Here is a 23278-nt window from a genome sequence, read left to right as displayed (position 1 = left end):
ACTTTAACCTTGCACATTGAGTTAATTCGGATTAACTATCCTTAGTGTCCCCCTGTAGACAAGCCCTTATACTGTACAAAGCTCTAATAAACCTTCTGAAGAGAAGACCCATGGGATGGAGAATGGAATGGATGACCTAATTGTTCTTTTCCATCTCTGATATGGTCTGTACTTTGAATACATTAACATACAAGAATGTACCTTGTCACACCTTTGTATACACCTTTGCAGGATGTTTGGCATCAATATAGTCTTCAAACAATACATTTTCCCTTAGAAATTCATGTAATTGTAGTCACCGAAAAGTGTGGCTGCCCGGCACAGGGAAGAGAATCTGATCAGTAGAAATTAAAGAGGACACCAGAAAATTCCCTCTTGCAGCCAATAATTCAGAGAAATTTGTAGGCTGACCGTGGCAGTTTATTAGACCCTTTGCAACCCCTGAGTAAATCTTAGGTAATGTCCACGCTGGAGCTGGAGGCAAATGTACCCACCCTAGAAGAGTGAGCTAGCATGCTAAAAATAGCAGGGTAGCCACGGAGTCATGGGTGACAGGATGGGCCTAGCCACCCCAAGTATGTATCTAGGGTCTCAGACGGGATCGTGGCTAACTGTCTTACCACTGTGACTACACTTACCCTCTGTGCACCTGAGTTCTCCATCTATACACTGCTATTTTTAGCACATTAGCTTGATCAAAGCTAACACAGGTATGTCTACTGAAGTTGGTAATTACACCTCCAGCTACAGTGTAAACGTACCCTTATTGTCGAGGGGTGAAATTCTGGCCTCGTTGAAGTCAGTGGGAGTTTTGCCATTGACTTCAGGAGAATCAGGATTCCACCCTTGTGACATGATTTTGTTACAGAGATGAATATTGCCATGAATTGGAAACTTGTAGTTAAGTTTCTGTGCACAGTTTTGAAAATATACCTTGTACTATTGATCTCTCTAAAGGGACAAACGCAATAGGAAGTTGATATGAAGGATGTCCAGTAAATGCAAAGCGAGCAATGAAAATAACTGATATTTTAGGAGGTTTAATTTGGGATGGATGGATCCATTTATTAGAGTTGTGGTGGTTTCCTCATCAGGGAGGACATAAATAAGTAATTTTTATAGACCTTTAGTGATGGGTAACTCTGTATAGCCAATACTTGACACTGGCAGTGGTCTTGAGCAAAGATGTATGTATAATAAAAAATAAACCATATCAAATATGGATTCAAATATATTGCAGAGTTCTTCAAATAAATGTACTGTATCTGCAAATATGTTTGTGAGATTATCAGCCCATCCCTTTAGATAGTAGTATAGTGAAAACTAATATTGATTTGATAACTTGTTTGAAAAATGTCAAACCCAGTGATCTTTACTGTAGGTAGAGTTTGCTGCTTCTCCTCTTTTCAGAAGTCGATGTGGTAACCGGTCTTTTTTTCTTCATTCAAAAAGAAGAAAACAAAAATCAGAACCCAGCCAAATCCTCCAATCTACTGTAGTGGCAACTCAAGGCATCAGCGTTGACACAACAAATACATGTTGGCATAGGTGAATAGACAACTGTCCAAGGATTTAGAAGTCAGAACTGATATAAGAGAAACTGTCACTCAGAATTCTATTGCATAATAATGACATGCAGTGAGAGAGGACTAATCCACCAAGGGAGACTTATTTGATGGGGATCACTTGTTATCAGGGGAGATAGTTTCATGCAGAAGATAACCATATACCAGTTGAAGATGAGATGAAAGTTCTGTATGCAGAACAAGGCTGTATTTTTATTACTCCTGCTTGTAAGATGGTCTGGAATCATCTTGTGAACACAGAAAACTTCCAGGACATAATTCATTCTCATTAGCTGGTGTTGAACTGTATTTCCACATCCATTCATCATCATTATTATCATTGCAATTATTAATTTGTATTCTTGTAGTACTTAGGAGCCCCGTCATGAACCAGGTCCCCATTGTGCTAGGCGCTGTACAGTCGCAGAACAGAAAGATGGTCCATTCCCTCCAAAAGCTTACAATGTAAGAAAACATTCCATAGTTTCTCAAACTCAACCTCTTTATCATTCACTTCTCTTGGCAACCTATTTCAGGTGTGTCGCAGAATGGAGACTAGAGTAGAGAGTGTGATTCACAACGAATAATGCACTTGATTGGTTTAGCCTCTTTTTTCTCTCACAGACATTCTAGAAGCAGATGGAAATTCCCTGTAATTTGTTCAGAATTCATAGTTACTCAGTTTTATGGAGGGTTGTTTCCTGCCCCTTTCTTCTTTCACGCTCTGGATTGATTGTGAGCAGTTTGCTTCAAGTATTTGATATTCAATATTTGACATTTGAGCTGAGTTCATTGGTTGTGATGGGCCTCCTTAGCCGGCTTACGGCATTGTTTCCACTGCGGGGCTGGATGTGTGTAACTCCTGAAGTCAGGAGACTAGGCTGGCAGAGATCACTGGGGCTTTGAATCCATCAGGGAGAAGAAGCAGATAAGCAGGGCTAGGAAAGCTTAGAAAAAATTAAACCTTTGCCTTTCTTGACCACAAAATTTATGCTCATGCACAAGGGATGGTCCAGTGGCTTAGTGAGTCTCGGACTTGCAGGAGCTGCATTCAGTTCCCTCTTCCCCCACAGGCTTCCTGTGTGATCTTGGGCCAGTCAGTTAAACTTGGATCCTGAAAGTTTTTTAGGCTCCTAACTTCCATTGAGATCAATGGACATTAGGCATCTCGATACCTCAGAGGATCTGGGCCTTACCCTCTGTGTGCCTGAGTTCCCCATCTATACAATAGGGAATGATTATTATCATGCCTGTCTCTCATGGGCGTGGTGACATAAATACACTAAAGGTTACAGGTATTCAGTTGCTACAGTAAAGGGGGCCACGGGGCCGGCTCCAGGCACCAGCCCACCAAGCTTGTGCTTGGGGCGGCACCTGGAGGGGGGCGGCACGGCGCTCCAGCCGCCAGGGAGAGTGGGGCCACGGCCGGGCCCGCGCCCTCCCCGCGGCGCTCTGGCCGCCCTCCCCCCCGGCGCCCTCCCCCCGGCCGCCAGGGGGAGAGCGGCGAGCCCCGGCTGGGGCTCGCCACCCTCTCGCCGCCCTGCCCCCTGCACTCTGGCCGCCGGGGGGAGAGCGGAGCCCCGGCCGGGGCTCGCCGCCCTCTCCCCGGCCGCCGGGTGGAGAATGGAGCCCCCGCCGGGGCTCACCGCCCCCCCCCCGGGGCTCGGCCCCCCCTCCCCCCCCCCCCCCCGGGGGGGGGGGGGGCGGCCAGAGGCTTTTTTGCCTGGGGCGGCAAAAAAGCCAGAGCCGGCCCTGGGGGGCCATATAAGCACTTCAGATACATTAAAAAACTATTTGTCTCCTGCAAGCTTTATTGACTATGGGCAGAGTTTAAAACCAGGGCTCAATGGGAGCCTTGCTGCATATGCCGAGTAACGGAACCTGTAGATGTGCTGCCCCAGGAACAGAGCAGGAACCGGATTGTGATGCTGAGAGTTTCAATGGGGTCTCTGATTCATCCCCCTTTTGCTCCAGGGTGTACGTGGTCTTGCTCAGCCCTATCCCTGGGGTAAATTACTTCCCAATTGCAGCCAGCAGGAGGCAGAGTCCAGGCTCTGCTTGGGCTGTTCTCACCTACCCTGCACGGCTACTGGCAATATGAGTGGTCTGCACAAGGAACTCAGGTGGCACCTGACGCTGCTTGCTCCATATTGTGGGTGTGGAGTCAGGGTTTCAATTGCATGCGTGGGCCTCATTACAAGGGGTGAGATCGGATCCTTATCTTGCTTGTGCAGTTTGTGCCAGGGCTCTGGTGAACAGTGTGCATAGCCCCGACTCCCTACCGTGCCACGCAGTGATCCCTTCATGTATAAAATGAACCACTCGGAGGGAAAATGCTGAAAGGAGAGAGTGTCACCTTAGCCTCCCGCAAGTGCTTTTGCCAGTGAATCCTAATGGCTTTAACATTTATAGAAAGTGAACACAGTGGCCAAAGCAAATGGTTTTAATCTGGGTGGGAAAAACCCGCCTTCGCGGTATTTGTCTAGGTCTAGCTGAGACATTTTCCTTCCGCAGATTACCAGGGTTTGGCCAGCACTCCACGCTTTACGTAGGATCCATCTGCCCAGCAGCAGGGAGGTGGCATTCCCAGCTCAGGTAGATGTACACGCGTTGGCTCTGCTCAGTCTAGCAGCATGGGCAGCGCCTCCGGCTAGCCACCCGAGGCCGTACCCGGGGCTCGGGCAGAATTGTACTCTAGCGACGAGTCTGTGCCACTGTAGCCACACAGGTGGTTTTAGGTGCGAGCTTGAGCAGAGCTAATGTGTGTGTCTACCTGAGCTGGGAACTACATCTCCTACCTGCTGTGCAGACATACCCTCGGTCTCCTTCTGATATTCTAAGTCAGAACCATACTGTTGCCACACCCCAGAACTATAACTGCTTTTCACTCCCGCAAGTGCCATTTTCTCACCCATTAGAAGCTGGATGAGGCTTTTACCTTTACCGTACCGGCGATAGTGGAAGTGTTCTGAAGGTACTACCCATGCAGTAAAGAACACAGGCTCTTCCATGAAGCGAATAACTTCATTTCTAAGATTCTGGCCTGTGTTCTTGGAGTTCTTGTCATCTCCAGTCTGTGAAGATTGCTATTGTTTTGATCAAAGCGGTCCCTTTAGTGCTGATCCTCAGGTATCACTCTTGCGTGTTTCTCCCTGACGATATGAGCAGTCTGGATCATTGTAGTAAGCGAAAATGATGAACTTTTCTCAGCGGATCCAAGGCATTAAGTTCACAACTGATTAAAGGAAGAGGTCTTTTTTGAAAACCTAATATCTGTTGGCAGATAAAAGATATGTCTGGGATTAGTCTGTTGATATCTAAAGTGGCTTAATCCTGCCTGTCCCACTTCTTATTGATGCCTGCTTGTGTCTAAACCGAAGAAGAATCTTGCCCCTTCATGGCAGAGTGTACATTGAATTATGCCACATTTACTTGTGTACTTGCAGTGCACGTGACAAGAGAGATGTTAACCTCCATTTATAGAGCGAGAAACAAATTAATGAGGATTCTCAAATTCCTTATTTGGTCACTTAATTGGCTGTATGACAAAGAGCTCCGTGGTGTGAGTGTCAAACAACTTTTGGAGTCCTCTAATGATTTGTGCTTTGCTTGACTCCTGATGCTGTTCTATGTGGCCTGTCAGGTTGGATATCCTTGTTAAAGTGGCTGGAATAAATTGGCTAGCAGTGTGCATACAATGTAGTATATTAACTATAGCAACAGGGAGTACTTTTAGCAGCTTTTCAAGAGATCTAGATGTTTGCCCATAAGCATCAAAGCGGCCCAAACTTTCATTTAATATAATTAAAAGGACATCTGAAGGTAGTTTGATTCGCAGCAGGATTTTGTGGTTTGGTACCCTTTGTTAAAACTCTGCGAACTTAATATATTTCACAGCTTGAGCAACCTGCACTTGATTTGTGTCAGGAAGAGAGAAAATACCCTGTGTGTTTCTGCTGTGCTGAACCTATTGTTAGGAGAGAGCAGGATCAAAGAAACAAACTTTAGTTTATCTTTGGAGTCTAACCTTCTCTGCATAAATATGGACAAGGAACATGAGTGCATACTTCTGCGACAGGGCAACATCTACACGCAGGATGGAGGGGTGATCTCCAGCTCCTGGAGACATACTCGTGCTAACTCTCATGAGAGCTAGCACGCTAAAAACAGCAGTGTAGTCACAGGAGTCAGGGGCAGCGGCGGCAGGGGCTAGCCCCCCTGCGTACGGACCCACAGGGTTTAGGCAGATGTGTACTAACCTGGGCTGCTGCTGCCCATCCTACTGCTGCTATGCTATTAATTTTAGCCCGCTAGCTCAGATGAGAGTTAACACGAGTCTACGGAAGCTGGGAATCCTAGACTTAGCTGATAGTGTTGGATATCGCTTAAATAACTATAACTAAACTATACCATCTGGAGAAACGTCCACAAGTAATTATAGCAAAACTGAAATAGGCTGTGTTATTATCTGGGATTTTGGTTGGAGTCGGCCCTTAAATCTGTTGACACTGGGAAAAGTCTCAAGACAAACTGCCATAGATGCTACTGGGAGATGTCGCTTTTATTTGGACAGTTGGAAGAATGCATGTCTCCGATTCCCTGGCAGTTCCCTCTAAGGATGTGGAAAATCTGTCAGAGAAACACATGTTGCATGCAAGCATTTTCCTCTCTCTCTCTGCAGCTTTGCTTACTTTCCCTAAGTGAGGAGCTACCTGTTGTTTGTATGCTCTCAATTCCCAAATAGAAGAACAGCAAATATAGGTGATTCATAAATGCAATCCTTAGAAAGCTATTCCACATGGAAGACCTTATGAGAGGAAATAGATCATATGTTATTTCCTTCTTCCTAGTCAATTCCTTAGAACCTTAGGGTACGTCTTCACTACCCGCCGTATCGGTGGGTAGCGATCGATTTATCGGGGATCGATATATCGCGTCTCGTTAAGGCGCGATATATCGATCCCCGAACGCGCTCCCCGTCGACTCCGGAACTCCACCGGAGCAAGCGGCGGTAGCGGAGTCGACGGGGGAGCCGCGGCCGTCGATCCCGCGCCGTGTGGACGCCAGGTAAGTTGATATAAGATACTTCGACTTCAGCTACGCTATTCACATAGCTGAAGTTGCGTATCTTAGATGGATCCTCCCGCCCCCGTGTAGACCAGCCCTTAGAACTGCTGACCTTAGAACATTCCTTTGCATCTGCTAACTGCAAAGCAAAAACCACAGTCTCCAATTTATAGCCTCTTTCTCTTTCATAGGTCTCCTACTTTTTAGTGATCTCCCATTAAAAGATTATTTGTAGTTCAAAGCCAAGCTTATGAAACTGAGATGCCTAGAGCTAGGTCCCTAAATCCATATTAAGGGCCTCAGCAAGTGTCCTGATCGCATCAAACGCCCTCCCATTGACTTTAACGTCAGCTTGGAGCGCTCAACACATCTGATAACCAGGCCACTTCTATTTCAATACTTAAATTATGGATTTTGGTGCCCAGACTAAATATGAGCATGTTAGTTTTAGTCATTCAGGGCCCATTAGGCCCTTAGGAAAATCACAGCTTAACATCAGGATATGTTCTCCCTTTGTTTTTCCCTTGAGAAAGATCACGCTTTTCCTAGACCCGAACTGCAGATCAACGTTGACGCCATCAATCACCAGGCACATACTATAGCACTAAATGAAGACCAGTGCTTCATTCGTAGACACACTTCTCAGATAGGTGTAGAGGGTGATGGGAGAAATTAGCTTCTACGTTTTAAGCATTTTTTAAAAGAACAATTAATCACTCTTCAACCAAACTCAGGCGAAGCGCATGTTATGCCATTTTACCGCATATTTCACAGCTGGCCTCCCTTTGTGAAATTGTCTCTAGTGCAATACCTATGCTTTGACTAAGGAAGAGCCTTAATCTGGATTTAAAAGAGTAATTTAGGAGGAAAGGAGTTGTGTGATAGTGAAGAGCCTTATCAGATAGATTAGATTTCTCCCGCCGAGAAACAGAATGCAATGACATCATTTAACTAACATGACATTTTTCTTGTTTAACAATAGCTAAAAGAATACTGTGCTTGTCTATTTTAGATCTACTGTCCTAGCATAGGCTGATGACTGTTCCAGTTTGACTTGTGACCCTTTTATACAGATTACAATATTCTCTTCATTTGATATTCCAAAGGGGCCAGACGTTTCCTAAGCTGGTCTATTTCAGTGCATTCACCTTTCCAGTACCATGTCTCCTTGTGCACCCAGATCGATGCTTTCAGTCTGCCCCCCTTATCTATGAAGTCTGTTCTACTCAAGCAGCACAACATATATTCATAGTTAATGGGAGTGCTCCTCCACTGATGGCACTCTTTATGCCCAGACACAATGATCACACAACTTCCAGCAGAGCTTTCTGGCCGTGTCATTGATCCTAGCTTTTGCTCATTTTATTTCGGGGGCTTGCAAATAGTGACATGTTTTGGTTTGTTTTAAGAAAAGGTATGTTTTTTCATTGAGTTTTTCAGAGCAATATATATGATAATTGGAAATAACACATAATAGGAAATTCATAAGCAAGAGATGAAATTCAATAAAGACAAGTGCCAAGGACTTCCCCTAGGAAGGAAAAAGCAAATGCACAACAACACAATGGGAAATAACTGGCTAGTAGGTAGTACTGCTGAAAAGGATCTGGGGGTGATAGTGGATCACAAAATGAATATGAGTCAACAATGTGATATAGCTACTAAAACGGCTAATAGCATTTTGGGGTTCATTAACAGGAGTGTTGTATGTAAGACACAAGAGGTAATTGTTCCTCTCTACTCAGCACTGTTGAGGCCTCAGCTGATTAACCGTGTCCGGTTGGGAACCACACTTTAGGAAAGCTGTGGACTACTTGGAGAGAGTCTAGAGAAGAGCAACAAAAATGGTTTAGATCAAAGGTTTAGAAAACATGACCTCTGAGAAAAGATTAAAAAACTGGACTTGTTTAGTCTTGAGAAAGTCCCACCTGGCTATTTATCCTTAATCAATGAACACTACAAGAGCAGAAATGTGGGTTTGACTCACAGAGCATTGTTCTTCTCTCTGAATTCTTTGAAGCATACCCAATTGTTGAGGGGGGTTTTCTTTGGAGAAGGAACTTTTTCCATTACCAGTATTTGCCAGATGTTGTTAAATTCGGGGGTGGGGGGGAGAGGGGAGTCTTCCAGCAATTTGCAACAGAGCATCAAGCTGCAAATCAAAAATGGGTTAATATTTATGTGCATGTTCCTAATGATAATAATAATTAATAATTAATGACCAGTGTGCCTCACAATAACACCGAGTGGCACCAATCAGATCAGGGCCCCATGATAGGCCCTCGACAAACATGTGATGGGAGATAATTCCTGCTCTGAAGCACTTATCATGGACACATACAAGTCAAACAAAAAGTGGAAAGGAAAACACACATGAGGTGACTTTCCCAAAGTCACCCAGCAGGTCAGTGGCACAGCCAAGAATAAAACCCAGGCTTCCTGAATCCCAGGCCAGTGGGCCGTGCGGCCTCCCACGGAGCAGAGAAACTCACCTCGCCTCTGTCTTTGTTGCTTGTGATCCCTGGAGGAAGAGAAAACGTTGTCTCCCATAGCTGCTGTGCTACCACAATGCTCTACATTCACGATTAATAAACAAAGAAACAAGGGCAAGTGCTGTTTGAGCAGCCGACCATAATTGAACAACGTTGTAAAGCTGATTATTCGCCACCTTGCTGCAGTGTACTTTCCTCCTTGAGCCAGCAGGCACAAGAAAGCTGAGAGATTCATTATCCTCCCTTGTCTCGCCATTTACTTAAAATAAGTATTGCTGCAAGACAGACCCATCGGTTGTTTCCTGTTTAATTTTGTTTTCATCCGAAGTAGCCCTGCATGCAGCTGATTCTGCTGCTGGTGGCCAGAGGAATCTAGACCTGGTTTTGAGCAGCTTAAAAAAAGCACCTTATCGTTTTAGAGCACAGTCCTTTCTTCCAATAGGGTTGTGTCTCTTCGAACAAGGAGAGTAGCGTCTGAATGGACACCCTTTCTGGCTGATCGAGTCGGCAGTTGGATTGCATGCAACAGGAGGGCAGTGAAGGTTTAGTTGTGTGTTGTGCAGTACCCTGTATGCTCCCTGTAGAGCCACAGGTATTAGCCAGGGTTGCACAAAGATTTCTAAAGCAATATACAGTGTTATTAATCATCATGCATCTGTGGTGGTGTAAAGTGGTGATGATGTATATAGGAGCAGTGGGCAAGATGTTCAAGGCTAGACCGTGGTGTGTAGTCACAGCCCTGAGCAGGCACTGCAGAGGTTCAACTTCCTCACTCAGCAGGTACAATCCTTCCAGCAAGTATAGAAGAGTATGCATTCTGCACCACCACCCGGGATGGGGTGGCACACTCCCCTGGCTGCAGCAGGAAAACTCTGCTGGCTGGTGCAGGAGGGCAAGGCAAGAACACACCATAGAATATCAGGATTGGAAGGGACCTCAGGAGGCATCTAGTCCAACCCCCTGCTCAAAGCAGGACCAATCCCCAGACAGATTTTTGCCCCAGATCCCTAAATGGACCCCTCAAGGATTGAACTCACAAGCCTGGGTTTAACAGGCCGATGCTCAAACCACTGAGCTATTCCTCCCCCTGTGCCTCCGCCTCACCTACTTTGGGGTGGTGTGTGCCTTTGGGGTACACTCCCTGTACTTTCCTGAGCCCCAGGAGTTCAGCTGTCCCCGGCACAGAGGTGGGCTAGGAGTTCCTTGTGCCCATCGATTCCCTGGACCATGCCGAGCACAGGGGCCAGACACAATCGAGCTCTCAATGAGGAGGGAAGCAGAGAGAGAGATTGTGTGCATGTGCGCGCGTGTGTGTGTTTTTACACACAAAGTCCCTATGGCCCAACTTGTCCATGAGTACACTTTGATGAATCATTCTTTGTTTGCAGTGAGTTGTCTGGGGCTAGAGAATAAAATTGTCCTTAGCTGACATTGGTTTTGTTGTTCAGGACATAGGGGGTTAAATTTACCTTGTAAAAGCTGGTAAGCTACAGATATAAATATGGCACTGAGGGCCGATTCTGTAGTCCTGACTCGGTCCTTAATGTTAAGCATGTGCTTAAGTGTTTTGCTGACTAAGGGCCTCAGACCTGCTGATCCTGCTGCCGGTTGAAGCCACTCAGCATGTTTTTCTGAATAATGACTCAGCACAAACTGGGAAATATTCTCGGGGTTTGTCCCTGGGGGAAGGTACTTGGACCTCTAGAATAACTTAACAAGATCAAAAAAAACATTTAATTAAACAATGTGTGGGAATTTTTCCATTGGCTTGTGTGGGATTTGGAGATGGCCGTTACACTGGGGGACTGGTGGAATCATCTTGCATTATAGAGGTGTCAGGACCTATTGAAGCTATCCTAGGTTGTGTTTGCCTTGTTGCTTCCATTGTGTCCTGTCCTGCTGCTAGTTCCTGATTGGTTAATGCTGTAATGTGAGTTGTGTGATGTAATCCATGTTCAGCCAAGGAATGTAATTGCTAATAATATGAAAGAGCGTTAGAAAAGTCGAAGTTCTGTATTTATAGATTTTCTAACCAGCAGGATCGTAACAAGAGCAGTATATTAAAGCCCCAGTTCCACCGTCCGCACTCATGCAAAACTCCCAGGAAGTTAGGACTGCAACACAATTGTTGGTGGGTGTATATGATAGGAAGCTATCTGCATGATGTTTTCAGGTCTACCTTAAACATATGCTCTTTTGCAAGAGAGGCCAGTTTGAAATGTCCTGTAGAACTGGAAGAGTCAAAAGAGGAATTCAGACCTATTTCCTGTAGAGCCCCTCTGACACTCACCACTTTGGTTTGGACCAAGGTTTTATCATTTACAGATGAGAAGATAGGAAGGATCCATCCCTTAGTAGTTGTGTTGGGTTTTTTTTCAGTTTTTCAGCTGATGGCCTGCTCTCAAGAGGCTAAAGTACATGTTTAAAGAGCTGAGAATTATAGTAAAGCCACCAGTTTTCTGAGGTCAAGGTTGAAATGCGGTGGTACTGTGAGGCACACAATCTGCTCCCAGACTGCACTGTAACAGGACCAGGGTGAATGGATTTTACAGCCATCAGTGTTTTCCAATGTCAATTCCCAGTTAAAGGCAAGGATTTTGAGTGTAGAAAAGACATTTGTTTTCAAAATGCAAAGTTTAAAGTTTTGGTAGAGTGGTAGTAAGACTTATGTGGCACCAATATATATGCAGACTCCTAGATTTAAAACTGAATGACTGTCACTTAGCCAGAAACTCTCACTAGACATTTCTTATAGGCGAGAAGATAAAAATAAACACACAAGCAAAATGCAATTTTACAGAACAAAGCAACTGTCACAAAGGAAATCAACAGGATATGTAAAAACAATCTTTTCGTAATGTATAATTACTGTAAAGCTCCTAATTAGTTGCCTGTTGACAATAATGTATTTTAATATCAATTTGTAATTTATGAAAAGGAAGAATTATATTTGGATGGATGGATTGATTGATTGATTGTAATCCCAGGACAAAGCCAGGGAACAGTGAGTTTGCCCTTGTTTGGGAAAGATTTCTCCTCTATCATTTGTTGTTGTTGTTGTTGTTACTATATGTATTCCAGCAGTGCCTAGGAGTCACAGACCAGGACTCCCATTGTGTTAGGTGCTGTACAAATTCAGAACAAAGAGATGGTTCCTGCCCCAAGCCTTTTACAATCTCAGCATAAGAAAAGAGACAAGAGGTGGATACAGAGTGGGGAGCACAAGGAAACGAGACAATTGTCTTGGTCTCTGCATCAGTCACTGTCAGGGGTGACTGCAAGGTTACTGATATTTGCAAAGGCGCCTGGGCCGCAGCAACTTTCAGTGACAGTTGTGCACCTGTCTGTCCTGGGCATTTTCCAAAATCCCAACCACACGTCTATGAACTTGACCTGACACTACTGAAGTTAATGGGTTCTGGATTAACTTCTATGGGAGCAGGAGCAGGATCTGTATTTGTTGCACTTGGCCTCACATATAAAGATTTGCACCAAAGATAGTTCCCTCTATTATAGCTCTCCTCTCTCTGTGTTTACACTCCTGGTATATTAGTTATCTTATATACACCCCAGGAACCTCGGGTTTACTCAGTGCAGTGTTGTGGGCATGCAAAGATTGTGGGGGAGGCTGATCGTAGCTGTGGGAAGAACTGGATGAGTCACCCACCTCCCCAAGTTCTGTTTTGTATGAGGACTCAGAAAAGGTATTTGGCCAATCCTGCTAATTTTTATACAGTTCTTATCAGATGAGCTGTATAGATTAGTGCTTAAAAGAGGATGTGGGGTGGGAAATGGAAATGGAAAATGTTTAACACTCAGAATAATAGTAGGGACCAGTGGGAGTTTTGGTTTGTTTATTCATTTAAAGGAGCCTACGGGAGTTAGGAACCCACAGACTTTATCAGGATCATCAGTGTCACTTGGGATACTCAACACCCCCCCCCTCCACAAACACCCCCTCCTTGCGCCCATTTTTCATGTTTCAGTCCCTGTGTTGCGGCTCTCAGCCTTCTGGCTGAGGAGGGCTAGGAGTTGGATGTCTGGGTCTGGAGCTTGGCAATGCTGCCCCCCCTACCGTTATGATGATTAGTTGTAAGGCACTCACTGTGTTTGGAGGAGCATTCTGCTTCTGCAGTTTTCCCTGCCCCTCAGGTTTGTCTACACAGCTGCTGGGAGCGTGCTTTCCTGACCAGGTCACTAAACTCATCCTAGCTCTGCTTAAGCTAGATCACTAAAAATGACCATGTGGATGTTGCAGCGTGGATGGCAATCCAGGCTAGCCACTTGAGTACCGTCCTGCCTGACCCATTGGGTACCTGCTCAGGTGGCTACCTGGAGCTGCCACTTGCCACAGCATCCACTCTACCATTTTTAGCACGCTAGCTTGAACAGAGCTAAAGCGAGTCTGTCTGTTTGGGGCTGGGAGACTCAACTGCCATGTAGACATACCCTGACTGACCAGGGGGCAAGACAGACGGGGGCAGGAGTCAAATCTGTATAATCCATGTACGGGCCAGAACTCTGCTGTTAAGCTAAAAGCCCAGCCGTTGGATCAGTGCTTTGACTAGCACTGTCAATTGTTCTGGTTACCCATATTTGTTCCATTGTCCTCTTCCTGCAATCTCTATCTCAGGAGAAGCTGTTCCTTTAACAGCTGTTTGGTTTCATTTAAACACCTACCTCGGCCCTCGTTCCAAACCCAAACATTTCATTAACGCTTAATCTCCCCGGCCTTGCCTGCAATGCTATGCCATAATGAAGTGCTTTGCTCAAAAATGTAGTGCTAGGAAGGTTAGGTTAATGCACTAGACTGGGTGAGGGAGTGCTTCTTTGGGAAAAACAATGGGCCAAATTCAACCCTGGTGTAACTCCTGTGCAGGCAGTTTTACTGGGTATGTTCAAATCTGCTTCAAAGCCCATTGAAGTCTGTGGGAATCTCTCTGTTGATTTTAATAAGTTTTGAATCAGATCCTAATTCATCGGTGATATACATGTGCTGGCTTCAGTGTAGCTATCCGATTTGACTGCTGACTCCGCAAGAGAGTTTGTGTAATATCCAGTTAATGTTCTGTCTTTCACAGATGTGCCCGCACACAAAAATTCAAATACACATGAGAAAAAAAAATAGTTTTTTAAGAGCAGAACGTTTGTAGCAGATGTTGCACTACTACTAATGCAAGTATTTCAGCATGTTTCAAGTTTAGTCAAATATGCATTACTGTCTCACCCAAACCCAGGAGCTAGAGCTGTAGTTAAGACTAATTCTTTCTACCATTCAAATATTTTAAAAAATAAAATCCAACATGATGTTTTAGCAAAGATTTAAAGGGCCTATTAGTAGCGAGCTAGATAAAAGTAATGCAAATTGTGTTCTGCATAATAATGTTGAGGGTGCGTGTGAGGAATCATCATTTTCTGACTGTTGTGCCTAATTACTTTCCTTGAATATGGGATCTTTGCAAGAAAAACACAGCCACGTTGCATAGACATGCAAAGCAAAATGGGCATGGCTTTAATCACTCAAAAATAATAATACTTCTCTTTGCTCTTTTGGAAGACAAAGCTACCGATGTAAGCTACCAAAATGTATGAAACATTATTCAGATTGGGCTTTAAGATTTAAAAATACTGAAAAAAATACCTATCCCTGTGTAGTTTAATGAGTCTTTTTGACTGATAAATGTATCATGTTACTTTAGATTCAGTTGCCAAACTTCCAAAGTTTTTATTATTATTATTATTATTATTTCATTTTAAAAAATAGTTTAAAAGTATAGAAGCTAAATTTCTCATTCGTGAACTCCAGACTGTTGTTGTTGTTAGTAGTCCATCGCTGACGATGATGATGATATTATCTCAGTTCTCATCTATGGCTACGCATATGACTCTGAAGTCCGAACCTTTGGCTGTGTAGGAAGTCCTACACTGGGCATGGGAAGTCTGTATCTATGATGTTTGATGATGCAGCATTGTGGCACCTTTCACATGTAGTCTGGAGATGATTACGTCGATCCCTCTCAAATCTGTTACGTTCTGATCTTGTCAGAGACCATCAGTAAGCCCTGTTCTGAGTCATTTGCTCAAGTTCTTGGAGTTCATGCCAGCCCACTGGAGACTGCTCTTCAGGTTATCTTTGAAGCACTTATACGGACAACACTTCTTTCTTTTTCCCTGCCTCTGCTCCCCATACAAGATCTGTTTTGGAAGACGGTGGTCTTCCATTCTGATGACATGTCTAGTCCATGTAAATTGTGCTCTAAATTGCATTGCCTCAATGCTGGTTGTGTTTGCTTGCTCTCTCAAGGACCTTAATATTGGTCACTCTGTCCTGCCAGCGAATGCTCGTTATTAAACAGAGGGAGCACATGTGAAATTGTTTAGGCTGTTTAATGTGCTGTCTATGAAGAGTCCATGTCTCTGATCCATACAGAAGAGATGTTAGGACCACTGCACTGTAGATCTTCAGTTGGTGATGAGATGAATGTTGTGTTGGTTAAGGACTTTTGTTTGGAGTTGGCCAAGAGCCTAGCTGGCTTTACTAATTCTGGAGGCAGTTTCCTTATCAAGGGAACCATTGCACAAGATGGCGCTGCCCAAATATTTGAACTGATCCACGTTTTTCAGCTGTGTGCCTTGGATGAAGATGGCTGGCACTGGGGCATTGGAATGAGGTGCTGGTTGGAAGAAGACCTCTGTCTTTCTGAGACTGAGGGTGAGGGCAAAGAGCTGGGATGCTTCAGAAAACCTATCAACGATGACCTGAAGGTCGTCATGTCTATGGGCCGTCAAGGCGCAGTCATCTGCAAAAAGTGCCTCAAAGAGAAGTCTCCCCAGTGTCTTGGTCTTAGCGTTGAGTCTTCAAAGATCCAAGAGGAAACCATTGAATTGGGAATGGATGTATATCCCCTGATCCAAGTCCCTCGTGGCATGGCTGAGCACACAGGCAAAGAATAAATTGAACAGCACTGGAGCAAGTATGCTGCCTTGCTTCACTCCATTCGAGATTTTAAACATGTCAGAAGAGTCACCACTGGAGAGCACTTGCACTGGCATGGGGTCGTGGAGCAGATGGATGATTTGTATGAACCTTCTTGGGCAGCCCAGTTTATATAGAATAGCCCATAGACCCTCTCTGTTGACCATATTAAAAGCTTTGGTCAAGTCGATGAAAACTGCATACAGGTCCATGTTCTGCTCTAAACATTTTTCCTGGGCATGCCTTACAAGAATCATGTCCGTAGTACTACGACCTGATCTGAAACCACACTGTGCTTCTGGCAGATTCTCTTCATATGTTTGCAATGAGTCTTTTCAGTAGAATACAAGCTAATATTTTCCCTACTGTACAGAGGAGAGAAATGCCTCTGTAATTTGCGCAGTCAGCTTTGCTGCCTTTGTTTTTGAACAGTGATACAATAATAGCATATTTAAAGTCTTATGGCATTTCTTCTTCCTCCCAAATGCTACTCAAGATGTCATGGAACACCTCAATGGCCTTGAGGCCCGCTACTTTATACAGTTCTGTTGGAATACCATCCTTTCCGGACACTCTGCCAGAGTTCAATTGTTTGATGGCTTTCATGACTTCTTCAACTGATGGAGGGAGGTCAAATTCCTCTTTGAGGGGTTTCTCAGGTAACTGATCGAGGACACGCCGATCAACCCTGGATGGCCTAATGAGTAGACTATTGAAGTGTTCAGCACATCTCTATAATTCCCTCCCTGTCTTTGATGAGGGCTGTGCCATCTGCCAACTGCAGGAGCGTTGTGCCAGATGTTGATTATTTGTAGACTGCTTTGAGAGAGTCAAAGAACATCTTTGCGTTGTTCGTAGCCGTGTAATGCTGAACTTCTGCAACTTCTATCCATACTGTAAAAGCTGGGTTCAGGGCCTGGAATGTAAATGCTTGACACCAAGAAATAGATTTTGCTGCTGGAAAATCAACATGTCTGGATAGTATGGGTGTAATTCTGACTCCATTAAAATAATCGAGAATTTCGCCATTGATTTCAATGGGACAAGAGGTTCACCATCGTTTGTAAGTGGGGTGTAGGACAATGTCTCTTGAACGTTTCTGGCCTGATGTTCAAAAGCTTCGGTCAACTATAAGAGGAGGTCCTGGGTGCTCAGCATTTCTGAAAATCAAGCCATTAATCTCAAGGGGAAAGGAGAAATATGGATTTCTGTGATATACTTTCCAAATGGCAGTGCAGGATAATGGGGTTCTGTGAAAGAAAATTCTGAAGTGTCAACCAATCCTCTGCTGATGAAAGTGACTGGTGACACCAGAATGCACTATGGACCCAAAGTGGTTATTAATATAATTACATTATCTCATTAAAAGTGTCATTAGGATGTATCCTCCTTCAAAACCCTCCTTAAAACTCTCCTTCACCGTGAACACTACAACAACTTTGACAATAGTTAGGTAGCTGGTGTGTTGAGAGCACAGCCTATCATACTGACCAGGAGTGTCTCATTGTTTCCTTGTACTCCCCCTTCTCTGTGCATCTGTCTGTTGTCTCTTGTCTTACACTTATATTGTCAGTTCCTTGGGGCGGGGACTGTCTTTTTGTTCTGTTTGTAAGGCTCCCAGCACCGTGGGGTCCTAGGCCATGATATGATAAATAAATAATAATCATCAAAGCTGCTTAGTCCCCAGGACTGGAACGTCTTCAGGTCTTTGCTTTTCCCTAGGCTTTACTGCAAGCTAATCATGTATGGAGCAATTCACCATAGCCGTGCATTGTCAATTTTTTTGTCCCAGTGCAAAATGGATGTGAAAGGATATCACTTGATCAGGTAGTATTTTATCCTACCTCTGTACAGGTGGACATGACTGCAGAAGGGGCAGGGCAGTGGTGAATCCGGCCTCTATTGCCACATCCTTCTGGTCACGTCATTTTAGTACCAGGGCTCTAGATCACTTCCTAGAAAAAAGACCGTGCCATATCTCTTTGATAAGTCATGTTGTAAACCTGGGGGGGGGGGGGGGAGACCCAGCAAAGACCTCTGAGTGGTGAGCTCCTTGGGGCTGCAAATTGCGGAAGTCACACAGGGTTGTCCTTGCCGCACAGAATAACAGTAGATGTGGGTTTGATGCCAGGGCTTTCAGCACATGGAAAAACATCAAGAAAGGCAACTTCATCTCAAAAGGCAAATTAGTTGCTGAGGCTGGTATTAATTGGCAGTGGAGGTGTTTCATTATGAGGCAGGATTTTTTAGCAGCTAGTAACTAGTAACCATGAAAACACTAACCAGCAGAAGAAAACATGAGCTGTTTTTTTTTTCTCCCCACAAGCAGTACATTTTGCTAACCAGTGCGCTGCTGGTTCCCATTTAAAAACATGCTAACCACACGCACCTTGGGCTAGCCGTGGTTAGCAACTGAGCTGCTCTTTTTAGTCAAGTGAAATCTTCACAATCAGTAGGGTCTGAGGACTGTAATTTACGAACCACAAGAATTGCTCAGTTTAGTTTTCAGCCTAACGTGCATCCAGATTAATCCTTGGGAAGTTCACAGTGGGAGTGCTCTGTTTTACTTTGCAACCTAGGGCACAATGTGCATGGCAGGAAGGATATAAGTTGTTACTACAGTGAAGACTGTTTACTGACTGGAGAGATTTGAAATGTGACGCCCTATGTAAACCTCTAACAGCACCTGCTGTGCCTTTGGATGCAGGCACCCCTGAGAATTATAGGTACCATGGCCGCACTACTACGATAGAGAGCAGCACAGAGGTGGTGGTGATGGTGTGTTCTTTTAGAAACAGTAGCCCTGGTATGCATTAGACACTCTTCATGTTGAATAAGCCATGTGGGCTGTGCAGCTAACTCTCCCCTTATCAGGAACAGATCTGTTTGCTGTCCTGGGTCTAATTCTTAATTCTGGATCCAGTAGACACTGTAACTACCAGCATCCTGCTTCACAGGGATGCGTGGTTTCCTTTGCGCGTGTTCAGAGAAAAAAAATTCTCACTTGCTCTGAATTCAAAGCTATTGATGAGAAGAACCTTTTTGCTGACATTCCCTGGCCAAAGGGAAAAATAATGGGTAGCTCTACTGTAGATTGCCCGCAGGGGTGAGGAGATGGGACAGTACTCTGCTTACCCGGTCGGATGAATTTGTAGATAGCTTGACAGCTCATGCAAACTCACTGGAACCCTTTCTCACTCTGCTTTTCTTCTTTGCAGGCTATGGTCGAGACAGTTAATAACCTCCTGCAGCCACAGGCTCTGAACGCATGGAGAGACCTGACCGCGAGTGACCAGCTGCGTGCAGCCACCATGTTGCTGGACACAGTGGAGGAAAGTGCCTTTGTGCTGGCCGATAACCTCCTGAAGTCGGACATTGTCAGGGAGAACACTGACAATATCCGTAAGTGACCGGAGCTATTGGAAACACCAAAGGTGGCCAGGGAGAGGAAGAGAGATGGAAACAGGCTTGGAATCCTGGATGAAGCCCCGGTCCCATTCACGCCAATGGGGGACCAGGATTTCACCCTCTAGCTCTAATGTAGTACAGCTCACTTCATCTGAATTAAATTCAACCTCTCTTTCTCCATACGTGTTAAATAGATGACTCTTCCTTTCCTAAATTTGACTAAATTTGTTAGTCTCTAAGGTGCCACAAGTACTCCTGTTCTTCCTTTCCTGTTTGAGTGTCCCTCTGTCACCAACAACTGTGGAGTAAAGCACGGGGGTTGAATGGTGTTGTCTGCTTCCCCTCAGGTGCGACTTTCAAAACCTTCCCTTCAGTAATGTGGATTCTTCCCTGTAGCTCTTTACTAATGGTAAAATCTAGGAGTTGCAGGCACTCAGCACTTTCTCAAGATTTGGCCCTATCAGAGGGATCCAGCCATGAATACATTAGTTGAATTTTTGTGTGTGGTATAACTGAATTGATGGCCCATAGACAAGGCTTCCCTTTTAGCCAGTAGGATTTAAAGATGTCAGTTTTGTAAGCAGTGGGAGAGCCATAGCTGGATGGACAGATTCGGCAGTGGAACCCATTCATAGTGAACTCTGGTATGGCAGGACTCCATTGATAGTGAACTCTAGTATGGCAGGATTCCATTGATAGTGAACTCTGGTATGGCAGGACTCCATTGATAGTGAACTCTAGTATGGCAGGATTCCATTGATAGTGAACTCTGGTATGGCAGGACTCCATTGATAATGAACTCTGGTATAACCAGACTCCATTGAGAGTAAACTCTTATGTAGTGATTTATAGTGAAACAGAATGAAAGTTGCTGATTCAGTGCACTGCCCTGGAGAAATTACATTTCAGCAGGTACAGAACGCCTCTTTACAGCCAAAGCCTCAAGTCCTTCCCAACCAAAACTCCCTTTATTGTTATGAGTCATTATTTGCTAGGCTTCTGTGATGGCTGCATAACATTAAAAGACAGTCCCAAGGATCTTAGAGATTTGGCGGACTAAGGTCTGAGTAAGAATTGCAGGTTTTGAGTCCTAGTCACCCTATTCTGTGGGGGTAAAATACTTTATAAGTGCTTTTGCTGAGTCTACATGTGTGTGGTTAGGTGTATTATGATTATCTATTACTTGTGTTTCACTGGTGCCTACAGGCCAGGGACCCACTGGGCTATATGTACAAACATATAACAAAGAGACAGACCTGCCCTAAAGAGCATGGACTACGTTTTTCAAAAGAGCCTAATGGGCACCCAATTCCCATTGCATTTCAGTGGGACTTGGACACTTACATCCCTCTCTTTTGGAAATCCCAGCCATAATCTGCATCCGTTATATCAGCGAGAGCACCAGCTGACAAGGAGATGGTCCTTGATCTTACTTAATACAAATATAGTCAATTGAATTCAAGTTTTTGTCTTTATTTAGCTGAGGGTTGTTTTTAATTAAAAAACAAGCGAGATGGAAAATGCCAGGCCTCCAGCAGTGCTCACGTAAAATGAGAACAGCCTTTCTTTTCATTTCTTTGAATGCAGATGCCGAGTGTCGATAAAATCTACAGAATGTACCGAGAGCCAGTGGCAAACTACCAACACTTTCAGATGTTCATGTTAATTGTTGTCTTTAATATTCTTGGGTGCTTGTTTACATGAACTGGTTGTCTTTGTCTACTACAGAGACTACATTTTATTTGCTATTTTTTTAAAATTATGTTTAAACCTTCTTCGGGGAAGAAATGAGCAGCTGTCCAAAGCAGAGTCTAGCATGAAACACTGTACATGGATTCTAGTGTTTGCATTTTCTTTGGAAAACAGTTTTGTAACTTAGCTGTATATCATTATTTTGAAATAGTGATTTTTTCCCTCTGTGTTACAATTCAGTAGCTCACTTCTCTCTTGCTAACAGAACTGGAAGTTGCAAGGCTAAGCACCGATGGGAATTTGGAAGACCTGAAATTTCCACAGAACTTGGGCCACGGAAGCGCCATCCAGCTGTCGGCAAATACATTGAAACAAAATGGTCGCAATGGTGGGTGCTGAATTTTGAGGCCTTTCACACCTTTTGATTTGGGTCACCAATGGGTTACCTTTAAAAGTAACCTGTAAAGTATAGAATAAGTAATGAATAACGGTTATAAGCATGTTGCAGACATGAGCCGTAGAAGTTGTAGTCGTCATAAGCACATCTGTTGAAGGTATTATAGATAGTTATAGTATCAGTAAAAGGTGTTATTGATGATGATTGATTGCAGTAGCACCTAGGAGCCCTAGTCATGGACCAAGACCCCATGGTGCTAGGTGCTGTACAAACTCAGGTCAAAAAGACAATCCCTGCTCCAAAGAGCTTGTAGTGTAAGTAGAGCTATAGCAGACTCTTTTTGTTCTGCGTTTGTACAGTCCCTGGTCCATGACTCGGACTTTAGGCATTCTGATAATACAAATAAATAAACTATACTCGAAACAGTAATACGTAACCTATTGACCTGTTGGATTCTATAACAAGTGATTAACTGTTTATTACAATATCTATTAAGCATTTGTTAACTCTATATAAACCCTTAATGAATATACCCTTGATATAAAGTGTGACCTTAACTTACTTTGCTGAGATGCACATTTTTAAATCCCCCTTCTCTCCTGGCTCTGTCTGAGGAAGGCAAGAAGCCTACAAAGCCAGATCCAATTTTTCTGAGGGTACATGCAGATAGGAAGCAGCAGCAAGTCTCAGAGCCCGGGTCTACAAACTCCAGCTTGTGAGGCTCATACTATATGGCGCTAAAAATAACTGTGCTGACACTCAGACAAGAGCTTGGGCATTAAGCCCACCCCTTACCCTCAGACCCTGAGCCGGAACAGCTACATGGCAATTTTTAGCACTGTCGGACTCGAGTCTGTAGACCCAGGCTCTGAGAGTCGTTGCTGTGAGTTGCTGCTTGCCATACAGATGTACCCTTAGTGGCCAGTCAGGCCTTACCACATCACCAGAGACTCTACACTACATCTGGGTGTTTGAATTGCATGCAGAGATCTAGTGATTCATTCTGCAGCCCTCAGATTTGTTTCCCCTGCTTAGAAGCAATGCCAGCAATCCTGTGCTGCAGCAGAAACGGGAGTGCCTCATGCACAAAACTGATCAACCCTGTCTAGTAGCACTGCACTTGCGTGGGTATATTGATAATCAGTCATTTGGAGTTCTTTCATAAGGTGCCTTGTAAATCTTGCTTTAGTGCATATGGATTAATGTTAAAATAGTAACTACATAATCTTCCCAACTCTGTGATGTCCTAATACCTTACAGAACTTTTCCATTACTTTGACTGGAGCTTCTAAAATAGTCAATTTTATTTATTTCTTTTTTACTTTTGAGCATCTATAAAACCTGTGGTGCACCAGACATGTTTAATATTAATTAACTATCCCATGGCCTTGGCTGCATGCTAAATCAGCTGATTGGAAATCTCTTACTGCCAAGTGACTGTCAATCTTTGCAAGTGTCAAGGCTCTGTAAATGTGCACTGGTTTCGTAAATCACGCTGCAAGTGGGCCAATGGGGAGTGAAGCTGAGCCTCAGTGGTTAGTTAGCATCTGTTGCCTATGGTGAGAAACGTACATAGGATAAAAGACGTAGTTGAAAAACTGTTTTGAAGTACTGCACTGTACTAATATTTGAAAGATGGCGGGGGGTGAGGGAAGCGAACACGAAAAGCCAACACACCAAA

General features: G+C 44.2%; 1 protein-coding gene across 11 annotated transcripts in view; it reads left to right on the top strand.

The window, feature by feature from the left end:
* ADGRL3 (adhesion G protein-coupled receptor L3) overlaps positions 1-23278 on the top strand; it is a 518922-nt gene that overhangs the window by 344766 nt on the left and 150878 nt on the right. For all 11 annotated transcript variants that reach the window (XM_029911933.1, XM_029911932.1, XM_029911929.1 and 8 more), the window contains 2 exons: positions 19319-19502; positions 21466-21588. In XM_029911933.1, the coding sequence (XP_029767793.1) occupies positions 19319-19502; positions 21466-21588 (307 nt within the window). The remainder of the gene's footprint in view (positions 1-19318; positions 19503-21465; positions 21589-23278) is intronic.

Source organism: Terrapene carolina, unplaced genomic scaffold (genome assembly GCF_002925995.2).
Source record: "Terrapene carolina triunguis isolate 2854851 unplaced genomic scaffold, T_m_triunguis-2.0 Scaffold136, whole genome shotgun sequence".
NCBI classification, from domain to species: domain Eukaryota; kingdom Metazoa; phylum Chordata; order Testudines; family Emydidae; genus Terrapene; species Terrapene triunguis.
This window is presented reverse-complemented; position numbering and strand designations above follow the sequence as displayed.